This window comes from Drosophila mojavensis, unplaced genomic scaffold, assembly GCF_018153725.1.
Source record: "Drosophila mojavensis isolate 15081-1352.22 unplaced genomic scaffold, ASM1815372v1 contig_74, whole genome shotgun sequence".
Taxonomy (NCBI): domain Eukaryota; kingdom Metazoa; phylum Arthropoda; class Insecta; order Diptera; family Drosophilidae; genus Drosophila; species Drosophila mojavensis.
Genome location: NW_025318899.1, coordinates 23,856,175 through 23,871,589, shown reverse-complemented (window position 1 = coordinate 23,871,589; position 15,415 = coordinate 23,856,175). Strand labels below are relative to the sequence as shown.

General features: G+C 40.6%; 1 protein-coding gene across 1 annotated transcript in view; it reads left to right on the top strand.

Annotated features, from left to right (window-relative positions):
• LOC6583459 (glucose transporter type 1) overlaps positions 1-15,415 on the top strand; it is an 89,228-nt gene that overhangs the window by 64,100 nt on the left and 9,713 nt on the right. The window contains 11 exon segments of the mRNA XM_044010114.1: positions 2,692-2,850; positions 4,253-4,372; positions 4,461-4,623; positions 7,422-7,463; positions 11,825-11,990; positions 12,088-12,225; positions 12,950-13,206; positions 13,269-13,393; positions 13,473-13,751; positions 13,830-14,107; positions 14,175-14,297. Coding sequence (XP_043866049.1) covers positions 2,692-2,850; positions 4,253-4,372; positions 4,461-4,623; positions 7,422-7,463; positions 11,825-11,990; positions 12,088-12,225; positions 12,950-13,206; positions 13,269-13,393; positions 13,473-13,751; positions 13,830-14,107; positions 14,175-14,297 — 1,850 coding nt within the window.

Below are 15,415 nucleotides of genomic sequence, written 5' to 3'. Positions count from 1 at the left end.
ATCTACTATGAATAATGCAAATAAGCTGAATGCAGTGCCTAAAAGTATGCAATAAAGTATGCGCCCAAGTCAACAGAGGCACTCGGACACATTGATTGCATAATATTCAATTATTAAATGTTAACAGAGCATCCACGATGGGCGTGGCAGTCGCCCCCTTTCATAACTGTGCGGCCTGGCCAAAGGACGCAAGCAGAGCACTTTTGTCAATGGGCAAGCCTCTAAGTCAGACTCACACACACACACACACACATTCGCACATAAATGACTTACTGCTAGATGCAGACACACACAGAAAGAGTGAGTGAGAGACAGAGAGATAGAGAGATGTAGGGAGGTAGGGAAGAGCTGTGCCGTGCTACTTGCGTCATCAACATCGTCAGATTTGAAGCTGCTTCTTCAGTGGAGGCCTTGGCATGCAGTCAAAACGCTGGCTCCCAGCTTCCACAGCTATTTTTCTGTGTCAGCTAGCTAGTGTGTAAGATGACATATATTTGTGGGTGGGGCGGGGGCTGGCGGGGGCTGGGATAGTGATTAGAAGCAGGGAGTCCAGTCAGGCATGCGAATGGATGCGACTGGGCAGACAAGGCGACTGAAGCATAACCCAGACCATTGACCATTGTCTGTCATCAAGTTGCTGCACTTGCAGCAGTGGCAGTGGCAGTAGCAGCTGCGCTGCTGCAAAAGCAAAATAAACAAAAAACTTAACCTCAGCACAAATTTAAGCAAATATTTGCATACCACATGTGGAGATTGAGGCAACTCTTCACATCCGAGATGACAGTGACTCGGTCGTCGAGTTGACTTCTATTTGGCCTAGATGGTCTGCTCTGGTCTGGCTCCATTCATGCAACTGAAGCCGGAAGCAGTTGCATGGTCAGCAAAGAACTTAGCCAGGTGGCTGCATCCTGCCACAAGTCAGCTGCCAACTAGCGGCTGTGGAGCCATTGAGGAAATGTTGATGCATGCATGATTTTAATCTGTTAAATGCGAAAATGCTGAAATGCCGTTGCGGACTTTTCAGCCATTGGCAATGACTGCAGCTAATGACGCGCAAAATGTTTACAAATCATTTTGTCAATAACGACAACTGGCAAGGGATATACACGCCTGATCCTTCCATCATTTGCCCACATTTCTTACATTCATCGACAGGCGGCCATGAAAAGGTCATTAGTGTGCGACTGTGTGCTCATGTGCCTGTGTGTGGGTGTGTGTGTGTGACTGTGGCACAAATGGCCATTCAATATGCCATAGAAAAACATATACACTCACACAGACACACGCACACACGCACGGACATATGATGCTTATAGCTAAAGCCAGCAGCCATAACAGCCACATGCTTTTTTCCACAACATTAACGCAAATTGCAAATAATAAAAATTCAAAATACCGTACGGATAGCTGCACGTGTTGCTGTTGTTGTTGTTGTTCTCTTTCTTGTTCGTGTGTGTGTGTGTGTGTGTGTGTGTGTGTTTGTGTATGCAGGCTCAAGTGTTGGCCTGCGGAATCCATAGCAAACCACAAAGTGAAGCTGACTATGGGCACATTTATCGCAGCTAGCGAGGCATTTTTAAGCCCACCTACAACTCATGTAGTGTAGTTCCCAAAAAGAGAAAAAAAAGGGAAAGAAAAGAAAAAGGAATTGCAAATTGTACTCTACACTGGCCAAGACTATGCGTGAGTTGAGTCACGTTCTTGATGGCTGATCTTATTAGTTATTCTTTACTTACTATAAAGTCGGCTTGGAGGATGCCTCGGGCCAGGTTTTCCTTGTGGGCCAAACTTTGATATTTATAAATAAATTGAAGAAATAAATTGATATAAATTTCTATGGTCAAAGCTAAATTGCAAACATATATTTATTTATTAGATTTAATTATATTTTTGTATTTGATTCCAATTCATTATAAAAGATATATTAATACTTAAGTGCTAATCTGTAATAATTTTTTAATTAATTTCAGAATTTAATTTGTATTTAAAATAAACACAAGAGTCGGCTTTATTTATATTTAAAACTTACATAATTATATATATCTCAATTGCGTTAAATCCAAAGTATTTGACTATTAAAAAAGATTTCACTGGTTGCTAGAGCATTCCCTTTAAGGCATTGACTGTTTCTCTTTCCTTTTCTGCGGTTTTTCTTCTGTTGCTGCTCAAGCGAATCAAAATGAAATCTATTTTATGCAAAGGCACGCAACGTGCCCAAGACTCAGACCCAAACTCCGACCCCGACCTCAGCCCTGGCCTGCGCTCAAGTCGAGATGCAGATCCCAAACCTGTACTGGAAGTAAGCCAAATCTAAGATGGAGCCACACATGTATGGTTGCCTACTTTACGGCTCCCGTGCCGCTGCCGTATGCACGTGTGTGGGTGTGTGTATGTGTGAGAGTGTGTGTATGGGTGTGTTTGCTCACCCAGGCGTTTTCTGGCTAAAAGCTTTACCTATGCATTCATGCATGCGTGCCGTGCAGCTGCCGCTGCCGCTGCCTCTTGGACTTGCCACACAATTTATGTATGTGCGAAATATGGCGCCGCATCTTAATTTTACCTTTGGCGCCTTGCAGAGCCTTTTGTTGTGCGTGAGTGTGTGCGTGTGCCTTAGTGATTTTCTTCTCGTGGCCTCGAGTATTGAAATGCATATCGTGTAACGCTTTTAACTTCTTTGAAAATCTCTTGCAGCTGGCCACAGTAATGAAATGGCGACCTGTGGTGACCTATCGATGATCTCGCCGCCAACGTCTTCCATTTCGAACGATCAAGACCCGTTTGGACAGCTGCCACCGTTACCACCGCCGTTGCGTTCCACTCAAGTGCTTCAGCCATTGAGCGTATTTCCAGGTGCCCAACCAACTAACTAACTAAATAAATCTCCTCTCTTTTGTCTGCTCTCTTTGATTGTCTCTAATGTTTGTTGTTGTTATTTGCTCGCATTTTTCGGTTGGTTTTATTTCGGTTTACATTTGACCCACAGTTTTTGTTTTTGTTTTGCTCTGCATACTTGACAGAGTCATCAAAATATATTTGATTTGTTCAAGTATTTTATTGCCACTTGAATTGATGTGTAGATTGAACTTTTGATTTTGTTTCCAGCTTAATTGGCGTTGATGTATTTTAGACTCCTTTTATTTTGATTCCGACTCCATCACTGAAATACCTGCCATAGCATACGAGACTACACGTTCTAGCACACAAACACGCCCACACACACACAGAGACTCCTGAATACCTGTAAACACACACACGCCACACACACGCGCATAGCCACAGGTATACCAAACATGCCACAGCGCGTTACAGTTACACACATTTTTGTTAACTTTGTTTAGCATTTTTCAGCTGCGCCAGCCGCACCCATTCAGGCTATCAATCAATCAACCAAATTCCATAAAAAAAACTACCAACAGTCGTCCATTAATTAAATGTCGCTCTTTCTATGCCCTCTATCTGTGCTTGCTCTTTGTACTTTCAATTTTTTGACTAAAAAAAAAAAAAAAAAAAAATACAAAATATTTGTAACATTCCATAGAAAAAAAAAAAAAAAAAAAAAACTAAAAACTTTTTCAAGTAGCTGTGCTCTGTATTGATGCTGCTATGTGTTTTTCTTTAAGTTGTTATTTTGGAAAATGTCTTTTAGAAAGCAAATAAAAACATTCATATATCAAATGTAATTTGCAGCTGCTTTGTAAACATTTTTTGAACGTTTGCCAGCCGTTACTCTTTCCACTTCACTTACCTTAGTGCTGTCCCACAACTGTCAAATAAATCTAAAAACAAAAAAAAAAAAAACCAAAAATACTGAAATGCTAACAAATTCTAACAATTTTGTGCTCTCTTCTTCTATTTTTATAAACTGGACAAAACAACAAATCTTGACAAACAATTTACTATTTATATTGAATAATATGCTTTTATGCGTTCATTTGTAGAGTGAGTATAAAAGTGCAACTGCAACTGCAACTGCAACAGCAACAAGAAACAAATCAAGTAGGATTGAGCCTACTTTTAATATATTCTATTTACGCAAAGTATTTAAACTTTTCATTTTATTTTGATTTATATGTGCAAAGTCTTTGCTCACTGCTGTTGCTCTATTTTATATATTTTTATGTTTTGAGTGATTTAGTTTTTAGTTTTGCTGGTTTTCAAATTCGTGTTAAGCGTAATCTTTAAGTGGTTTTGCTTTGACACAAGTCCTTATAAGCCTGCTCGTTATTCTTCTTGTCGTGTATGCCTTGTTCAGTGTCCAATTTGAGCGAAGATTCTTACGATTATGTTTTTGGTGGTCGACGTAAGACTCCGCCCACAACAACGTCTACTCAACTTAAGCTGACCTCGCCGCCAGTGCGCCTGCGACCCGAAGGTGCGTATTACTCACCCATCTGTTGAATATCTCTCTAATACGTCCGGCTACCCGATTCCTTGAACTAACCTCTAACTGTCGCCCACAGACGCCTATCGAGGTGATAATATAAACAACGGCCGTTTCTATCGACATTCCTTCAGCTACGCCCCCAAGCGCCAGCGCCACTCGAGCCGTGATGATCGTGACCGCGAGTCAAGATTGAGATGTCATGGCGAGGATGAAGCTACACTGCGCCAATTGCTGCTCGAGTATGTAGAACGAACCAACGAATCAAAGCAATGCCAATCAGGCAGGCGACTCCCTTTGGCCGTTGCATGCAAATGAAATGAGCACAGTATGAGCTAGGCGTGGCACTTGTGTTGCTACAGCTACAGCTACAGCTACAGCTCCAGCTACAGCTACAGCTACAGCTACTGCTACAGCTACAGCTACAGCTACAGCTACAGCTAAAGCTACAGCTACAGCTACAGCTACAGCTACAGCTACAGCTACAGCTACAGCTACAGCTACAGCTACAGCTACAGCTACAGCTACAGCTACAGCTACAGCTACAGCTACAGCTACAGCTACAGCTACAGCTACAGCTACAACTATAGCTATAGCTATAGCTACACCTACAGCTACAGCTACAGCTAAAGCTACAGCTACAGCTACAGCTAAAGCTACAGCTACAGCTACAGCTACAGCTACAGCTACAGCTACAGCTACAGCTACAGCTACAAATATAGCTATAGCTATAGCTATAGCTACAGCTTGCAGATACAGTTACAGCTACAGCTACAGCTACAGCTACAGCTACAGCTACAGCTACAGCTACAGCTACAGCTACAGCTACAGCTACAGCTACAACTATAGCTATAGCTATAGCTACACCTACAGCTACAGCTACAGCTAAAGCTACAGCTACAGCTACAGCTAAAGCTACAGCTACAGCTACAGCTACAGCTACAGCTACAGCTACAGCTACAGCTACAGCTACAGCTACAGCTACAAATATAGCTATAGCTATAGCTATAGCTACAGCTTGCAGATACAGTTACAGCTACAGCTACAGCTACAGCTACAGCTACAGCTACAGCTACAGCTACAGCTACAGCTACAGCTACAGCTACAGCTACAGCTACAGCTACAGCTACAGCTACAGCTACAGCTACAGCTACAGCTACAGCTACAGCTACAACTATAGCTACAGCTTGCAGATACAGTTACAGCTAAAGCTATAGCTACACCTACACCTACAGCTATAGCTACACCTACACCTACAGCTATAGCTAAAGCTATAGCTACACCTACACCTACAGCTATAGCTAAAGCTATAGCTACACCTACACCTACAGCTACAGCTACAGCAACCTCTGCGATTTTTCAGCGTGTTGGTTCATTATGCGTCATTTAATTTGCATGCCGCGAATTGTTCGCCGCAAAGTATTTGCAGTTAGCTAGACAAATAAATAGCAATTATTTAGCAATATGCATATTTAGTTTGTTGCCCATAAAGAATGTGGCAAGTTTTTAATTTATACATTTAATGGCACGCACACATAATCATTTGCATTTAATTTATCTATTTGGCCACTCGTCGTGCGTTGGAGCCAATGTTTTATTTACAAATCAGCAAACACGCCGAATTATTGTCAGTTGGTTTTGTCCTTTAATTGAATTGCACAAACAAAATAATTTTCACAGATTTCAAACTATTTTCGTTTCATTTTTTTTTTAGTTAATGTAAACAATATTTATTCGATATTTGGACTTTTGGTCATATTTATGCGCAAATATTTAACTATTCTAACTAATTTCCCTCCCCCACACAGATTAGCGCAAATTATGTTCGTTTAAGTGTCCGGCGCGTGTCCTTAAAATGTCAATTATTTATTGAGGGCATTTGTGTTGTGTTGTTTTTGTTGCACGGCCACCCGTAAAAAGTGTAGAGGCATAACAAACAACAGAAAGCCCCAAATATCAAACAATATTAAAAACAACGGCAAGCACATGCGACATTCACCAAAGCTCGGGTTAACAAAAAATTCTCAACAAAGCAAAGCAAACAAAAGAAAACATGCAAAAAATATTAATTAAGCCAAACGTTTTTTGATGCATAACTAAAATACAAAAAAAAAAAGCAAAGTAAGAGAGAGATAGAGAAGGAAAGCGGAAGATTTATATAAATTGTTAAATAAACGCCGGAGTGTGAACACAAAATAAAAGCCAACAAAATGATGGGCACAATGCCACCCAGGTACATATACAAAGCATTCCAAACTATTCAAATTAATTTTCATAATAATAACAAAGCATAGTCATAATTAACAGCGCGAACATTACGCATACGCCATGTATTCCATTTTCCTTTTATTTTCAGTTTTTCCCTGTTTCTGTTGTTATTATTATTTTTGTTGTTGTTGGTTAATATGTTTATTTTGCACAATGCAAATATTTTAAATTAATGCAAATTTATCACATAAACGCTCTTATTTGGTCTTCTTGCCGTTTTCTGTAATTACTATTAAGAGCGTGACTGTGTAAGTGTGTGTGTGTGCGTGTGTGTGCTGTAAATGGCTAGGCATTTAAATTTGTATATGTTTAATTAAAACTGTTTAATTCGCCTCAATCGTTTTGCTGCTTTGTTGGTTTGCTGTGCGCTGTGTAACAGATTGATATTGGTTTCATAATGCAAGCCTATTGCATTAATTACATTCATTCATATGATATCAGTGTAGAGAGAGTTTTGGTTTCTGTATACATGTATGTAAAGTGTTTAAATGCAATCGATTTTTGATTTTATACAAGACGTATGTTAATCGAATTCAAAGCTGTCGAACAAAATTGCGAGTCAACATTTTCATTTTCATTTTCATTTTCATTTTCATTTGAATATCGATAGCTGTCATTACGTAACATGGTACATAACTGTTTAACCAAACATTTCCATTTCAATACATTTCAATTGTGTTCTTGTCATCTACTTTCCACCCACAACATCAACAACAACAACTGCAACTATTACAACCACAATAACAACAATAACAACAACAACTATTTACAGAAGCCACACCCAAAGTGGTTTGGTCTTTACGCCACTCAATGAGTATGCAATTTCCATTTCCCTACTACTGCAATCACAGCAATTATATAAATAAATATATATCTATATCTATAACTATACCACTACTATCTATACATAACCATACATTATATACTACTACTACTACTACTAACTACATTTCTATCCTTCCAAGCACCAGTTATTTATTTTCTGCTCGACCCTTTGTAATATTAACCAATGCACTCTCCCATACGGCACTTCATAGACCATTCAATTGATTTGTTAATTACTTCAAATATTTAACGAGCAACGCAAATACTCCTGAAACTCGTGCTCACCTAAATTTTGCATGTCAGACAATTAAAATTCAATTAGTAAGCCTAAATTTAATTTAGTTGTTATATTGTAATTATCGCCTCTGCAGCCAATCCCATTTTTCAATTGTCAAATCTATGCGATGCGGCTGACACTGTGGCTGGGTGCCACACTGGCCCTAGACACTTGATGCGCATTGTAGGGCACTTGAGAGCAGCCACAATCTGTGAGCTGAAGCCTCTGTTGCTCTTATTGTGTGATTCAGTGTGTGCGCATGTGTGTGTGTGTGTGTGTGTGTGTGTGTGCGAGTGTGTGAATGCGTATGTGTTATGTTCTTTATGACATGCCGAAAAGTGTTCGAGTGCCATTAAGTCACTGTACACACTTAAATGCACACACCCACACACGCACACACACACACACACATGCACGCATGCACACTCGCACACTTCAATTATCAACGACAACAACAACAACAACAACAGCATTCTCGTCCAGGCAGTCAGTTAATCAATATTGAACACTCAGCCCCACTCACTCAGCAATCGACCCCTACTTTGCATGCCAACAAAGTCATAATTATCATTCAACCGCCCTAACCCGACCTCACCGGATGTGATTTAGCTGCATAAAGCCGAACAGCTCATCTGCTCGTTCAAATCGCCCTTTAAAAGTCACTCAATATTTCAGTCATGTTTGATTTAGCTTGATTGCCATCACTTTAGTAAAGTTTTGTTAAATTAATTATATTATTATTCAGTTATTTATTTGTCAGTTTGTTTTTACAAAACTGTTTAACTAATTGGCGGATTGGTCCTCTCACCACAAAAAAAAAAAAAAAAAAAAAAAATGAAAGAAAATACGATACGATATATTTAAATTTAAAGCTGCAACAAATCGAAAAACTCGTGAATCAGCTCCAATTTGTTGATTTATCCATATCACTCCATTGCGACTGCCATTTAAATTGGTGCATTATGCTTTCTGTATCATGTGTTGTCTCATTTTAGCATACAATACAAATCAAATTTGATATCCACAAACAAATGTTAATTCATGCAAATTATACAGAACTGAAAACAACAAAGAACAAATTAAAAAAAAAAACTAAAAAATTAATCAAATCTAAAATGCAACAAATTCAACGTGAACTCCAATAAAATAAAACAACATATTTTCGTAATTGCAAATTGTGTTTGCCGCAAAAAGAGAGAAAACCAAAAATAATAATTCAAACAAAAAGAAATAATATCGAATTGCGTACATTTGGTGAATGTCCCATATGCCAATTGGTTTGAACAACTTTAATGAGTATGTTACAAATGTGTGTTATATTTCCCGATATTTTATTGTTACTATTTTGTTTTCCTTTTACTAAGCTTGACTGTAACTTTGATTAGCTGAGCTGACTACAAGCGCCACTTGAGCTGAGCTGAACTGCCAATGAAGCGGGCTGCCTTATTACTCCTCTATTCACTATATATATCGTTGCCCAGGCGGCCAATATTAAGTGGCTCTCCATAGGATAATACTCTTTTATACATGTACATATGCATGCACATGCAGGTGCATTCGCCACAAAGGACAACATTGTGAAAAGCGTCAGGCTCACGTATAAATTCGCGAGCACCTTAAATGAATACAAAAGGTAACTGCAGCAGCAGGGGCAGCAACTGCAGCAGGAGCAGCAGCAGGAGCAGGAGCAGAGGGAGCAGAAATTGGCACAAATTTTATTAAATGCTCACGTATACAAATCCGTTACACAAAACCGAAAATGCTTGCATCTGACAGACACACAAACACACAAGCACACAAACACACATGCACACATACAAATACACGTATGCGTGATGCGCATACAGATTCCTATAGAGATTCGGCTATAGCCACAGTGATATAGGATAAAGATATGCATGCCAATACATTTGCACAAGCCACAATTGTTTTCATGGAGAACAATAACTTACATGGGATGCCGCTCGTTCGGGCTCTCGTTCTGGTTCTGGTTCTGGTTCTGGTTCGGTTTCTGTTTCTGTTTCAGGCTCTAGCTGTGCTGTGCTACTCGTGGTGCTGCAGCTCGTTTGCTGATGTATGCATAAAATAATCCTTTTATGCTCGGCACAACAATGTCCGTGAAATGCGAAACAATAACAATAATAACAACAGCAGCAGCAGCAGCAACAACAACAACAATGAAATGACAACATGTTGCGAATAACTCTCGCCTGCCTGTACCCCGCCACCTCCTGCCAGCCGCATAGGCGCATTAACATAATGCGCAGCCAACTCAAGTGCATGGCTTTGCAGAGGACTGGCCGGGGGGAAATGGCTCTGGCTCTGGCTCTGGCTGTAGCTGTGGCTGTGGCTGGTCGTGCAGCCTATGTGTCGTATGCGCATTGTGTGCGTCGGTTATCAACGTTATGCTTCCCGTCTGCCGCCTAGCGCCTCCCGCCTCTCGCCTCCTGCTTGCCATCTCTTTGTGGAGCATGTGCAACTGTCGCCTATAACTTTTGCCACACCATGTCCTGTTTTGTTTGTTGTTGCTGTTTGATTTTGGGCGCCACTCGCGCGTTCTGTTTGCACAACCAACAAAAATCACTTCTCACTTTCAGTCATAGATACGTACTATGTACACATAATGCTTTTTGGCTAGCCCCAGCTCAGGCAAGGCAAATGCAAACACACACACACACACACACACACACACACGCACACATGCTGAAATAGTGTGGGCGTTTATTTGTTTGGATGTCGCTGCATGCTGATGAAAATGTAAATTTTATGCATTCCGTAAAGACTAAAAGTCGAATCTAAGCCGGAAAACAGAAGTGATTACTCCACTTGGTATACACTAACACCAACTGCGGTTAGCACAACAAAGGCTGTGCCATTTATAGGTCTCTTTTGGGGATCCAAAGATGCCAATTGAAATTCTCTGCAATTCCGATAAAAATAAAAATAAATTTCAAATAGTTCGACCCGCAGTATTTTTCCGTTTACTATTTGGAATTTACTTCTATTCGGAGAGTAGCACAGTTCTTATTTACAGGTCTCCGGACTCTTCCTGCCTGGCTCATTGCTCAACTGAATTTATAGTCAGCTCAGCTTTATGTAACCAAGTGTATATTGCACTCGGCGTTCCACGCAGATCATTTATCCTTTTAATTTTGAGACTTTTACTGCATAATTCTTGCCCTAACCTAAACGAATAATGCCAACAATTTACTTTAACTCACTTTTTATGTACTTGGTGGCTTGGCTTTTAAGTTGGTGCTGTTGTTGTTGCGCCTTCCGTCGGCTCTGTCTCTCCGCCCCTCTGCGCCAGTGTCCCTCTTACGCTCTGTCCTTCTGGAACCGCAACAACACACAAATCCTTTCGTTTACTTAGAGCTCTCTGCCTGGTTTTGTTGCCTGTATTTTGGCTCTGCTTTCTGTGTTTCTGTTTTGTATTTTGTATTTCGTATTTCGTATTTCGACTTTCGCATTTCGTATTTTAAGTTTTAGTTGCAGCTCAAAGCCATAAAATTTATGTTGCTTCATTCCTCAATAATTGCATAGCTCGGTAAATTTTAATGCAAGCGGTCATAAATAATTTCGTACGGTGCCTTCGTTTGCTTGACTTGCGCCACAAAATAAATTACGTTGATACACTAAATAACTACGTAGTCTGTAGCATAATAAAAGCCAGAAAGGCATTCGCCAGCTATCGTACAACTAAAGTGCATTTTTGCTTGATATTTTCTTTAACTGTAACAAACACAACAACTTCTGCCACAACAACAACAACAACAATTGCGACAATTCTACAAATGAACAACAACAACAACAACAACAACGACGACGTAACGTCTTGGGGCCACTTTGCGTGACTTGGCGTCGGCACGTGACGTCACGCAACGCCGTCAATTGAATTGTATGCATTGCACGCATATGACCCGCACTTGGCCACGGCCACGCCCACCACACAAATACACATACCCACACACACACACACTTACACTTACACTCACACTCACGTGTGGAACGGCCATTTTTGATGGGGCGAACGTAATTGCAACTGCATTGGGGCCTGCATCGCCGTGGCGCAGTTTGCAAAAGCAAGTTAGCGTGATGAGCATGAATCTATCAGCGAAACTCGATGAGCTGCAGCGAGGCGATCGACACCTGGAGACGACAGTCGCCTTGTGCGAAATCCGCACACAGCTGCAAGAGCTGACCAAGTCCGTGGAGAGCTGCCAGAGTGAGGTATCGGAGGTAAGTGGAGCACACCGGCTTAACACCAAATTCAATTGTCTTAAATTCGATTTGCCATTATGTGTGTGTTCGTGTGTGTGTGTGTGCTTGTGTATAGGTCAAACGTGACATGGTGGCCATCAAGCACGAACTGGACACCGTGCAGCAGGTGAAGGAGGAGATTGAGGAGCTGCGCGAATATGTGGACAGACTGGAGGAGCACACGCACAGACGGAAGCTAAGACTTTTAGAACAAGTTTGTAGCTTAAATTATTTGCCATGTTGTGTAATTAAATACTTGAATTTCATTTCTATTCATGTACACCAAACCAAACCAAACCAAACCAAACCAAGCCACAACCGAACCAAAACCAAACACCTAAACAGTACAAAACAAAACAAAACAAAACAAACACAAACATCGAACAAAACGACACTGAAAAGTTGTGCTCATGATACAAATTTCTTGGAATTCAATTCCATTCCCCTATTTGTCTACATCTATATATATATATATATATATATATATATATATATATATATGTATAGGCGCAACTTTCGAATACCCCACATACAGAGACACCGGCTTTCAAGTTCACACATTTTACATGATTATTTTCAGTTCTGTTATGTTTTATATATTCTCTATTGGTTAATAAATTTTTAAGCAGAAATCTAAACAAAAATCGTTTTTTTATTTCAAGTTTATTCTAATAAGTTTTTATCAGTTCACAGTGTAAATCCAATTTGTTGGATTGTCCACCTAGTTTTAATATTTTGTTTTAAGTTGAAATCAAATAGCGATTGGCCTCATCTCAAAGAATATGACGTAACATTTTATTTTTATTTTTAATGCACACTTGTTTGCAAAGCGTTTGAGAAAACCCGCACATACCCAGCCAATCATCCCGGATCCCGTCCCGCCGCCTGTGTAGTCGTGCTTTGCTAATTGAGTTCTGTTTTTGGGCCACCTGTTGCAGGGTCTCACCTTCTTCCTCACCTACTCCATATTCTCGGCGGTGCTGGGCATGCTGCAATTTGGCTACAACACTGGAGTCATCAATGCGCCCGAAAAGAATATTGAGAACTTTATGAAGGATGTGTACAAGGATCGCTATGGCGAGGACATTAGCGAGGAGTTCATACAGCAGCTCTACTCGGTGGCTGTCTCCATATTTGCCATTGGCGGCATGCTCGGTGGTTTCAGCGGTGGCTGGATGGCCAACCGCTTTGGCAGGTTTGTAGTCAGCCGAAACAACAGTAAAAAGTATTTTGGCTAATATTGCGATACACTTACAGAAAAGGCGGTCTATTGTTGAACAATGTGCTTGGTATATCCGGCGCCTGTTTGATGGGCTTTACCAAAGTTAGTCATTCCTATGAAATGTTATTCCTTGGCCGATTTATAATAGGTGTTAATTGCGGTAAGTAAATCACTTTCCATAAATTATATATCTATATTCATTTATGTATGTCTCTCTCTCTCTCTCTCGCTCTCTGCAGGTCTCAATACATCATTGGTGCCAATGTACATCTCTGAAATAGCACCACTGAATCTGCGCGGTGGTTTAGGTACTGTTAATCAATTGGCTGTGACTGTAGGTTTACTATTATCCCAGGTGCTGGGCATTGAACAAATCTTAGGCACTAATGAGGGCTGGCCCATTCTGCTGGGCCTGGCCATATGTCCAGCAATATTGCAATTAATATTACTGCCAGTTTGTCCCGAGTCCCCAAGGTATTTGCTCATAACCAAACAATGGGAGGAGGAGGCGCGTAAAGGTAACAGCAAACAGCAAACAGCAAACAGCCAACAGCTGAGAGTAAATGGTAATCAAATTAATTCGCTTATTTTGGCAGCACTGCGTCGCCTGCGCGCCTCCGGCTCCGTGGATGAGGACATTGAGGAGATGCGCGCCGAGGAGCGCGCCCAGCAGGCCGAGAGCCATATATCGACCATGGAGCTCATTTGCTCGTCTACGTTGCGTCCGCCTCTGATCATTGGCATCGTGATGCAGCTGAGCCAACAGTTTAGCGGCATCAATGCCGTCTTCTACTACTCCACGTCGCTCTTCATGAGCTCCGGGCTGACCGAGGAAATCGCCAAGTTCGCCACGATAGGCATTGGCGCCATTATGGTAACCCGGCTGCAGTTAACCCAACCAAGACTTGACACACTCACATGAATCCTTGCTTTCAATACAGGTTGTCATGACTCTGGTGTCCATTCCGCTAATGGATCGCACTGGCCGCCGTACGCTGCATTTGTATGGACTGGGCGGCATGTTCATCTTCTCCATATTCATAACGATTTCCTTCTTGATCAAGGCAAGTACAAGGGTTGCCATCACTCTGCATAAATCCCATTTAGCATTTGGTATTTTCAAGTACGGCAATTATTTGCCAGCAGTTTTATTTTTAGCATTAGCATATATTGCATATTGCATTTGATTTGATAATGATTTAAAGACGCTGTCTACATATTTTACATCTAATGCTACACGTTCTATACTTGTATGTTTTGATAAATATTTGAATATTGACATCGATATTTTATGCATGAAGTTGTGTAGACCCCCTTTGCCAACAAGCCCTAGAGTAAAACCTAAAAAAAATAAAATAAAAACAAAAAGAGAAAGAGAAAAAAAAAGGGCGGGCATGACAGTTGTCCCGCGCGTATATCTATAAATTATTGATGTGAGATATGTATATTTGAATTTATAACAAACTGAATTTATAGCTGCGCCTCTGCCAGCAATCAATTTGCCATACCCCTCGATCGCATTGCATTTACTGCAATGTGCCTTGTAGAAATACGTTTAAATTAGTGAAAAAATATATATGTATATACTATGTTATTTATGGGCTACCGCTAAGCCACTGCAATTATTAATTTTGTGTAAAATATATTCTCAATCTAGCACACATATTTAGCATGCAATGCACCCAGCAGACACAGATTTAATTTATTGCTAGCTTTTTTACAGTTTTACCTTATGTATTAATAAATCTAGTTTAAGCTTTAAGGCTCCCTGTACATATAGTATTTATGATTGCCATTTTTAATATGATTAATATGAATATATTTCTAAATATGTTAATCTAACCTAAAGCCTGTTGCGTGTCGCCCGTTTTGCACCTAAAGTCAACTTTGTTGCTTGCCTCATACAAAAGTAGTTTTTCATTGCAACGTTTCTATATTGTGTTGTGCCTAGGTTAAGTTGTTGCCTAAATGAGCTGCCCATTTATTCAAGTATTTGACTGAGTCTAGCATGTGAGAGACACGAACCAGCAGTCGGAGCTATCAGCCCATGAGAGGCTTGGCTCCAACTGAACGCGTTCAGGGGGTCAGCTCATTTGGGCAATTGTCTCGCCCCTTATTTAAAAGCTATTCTCGACTTGGCAGGCTTTTGCCCCCACTCACACACACACAGACACAGACACAG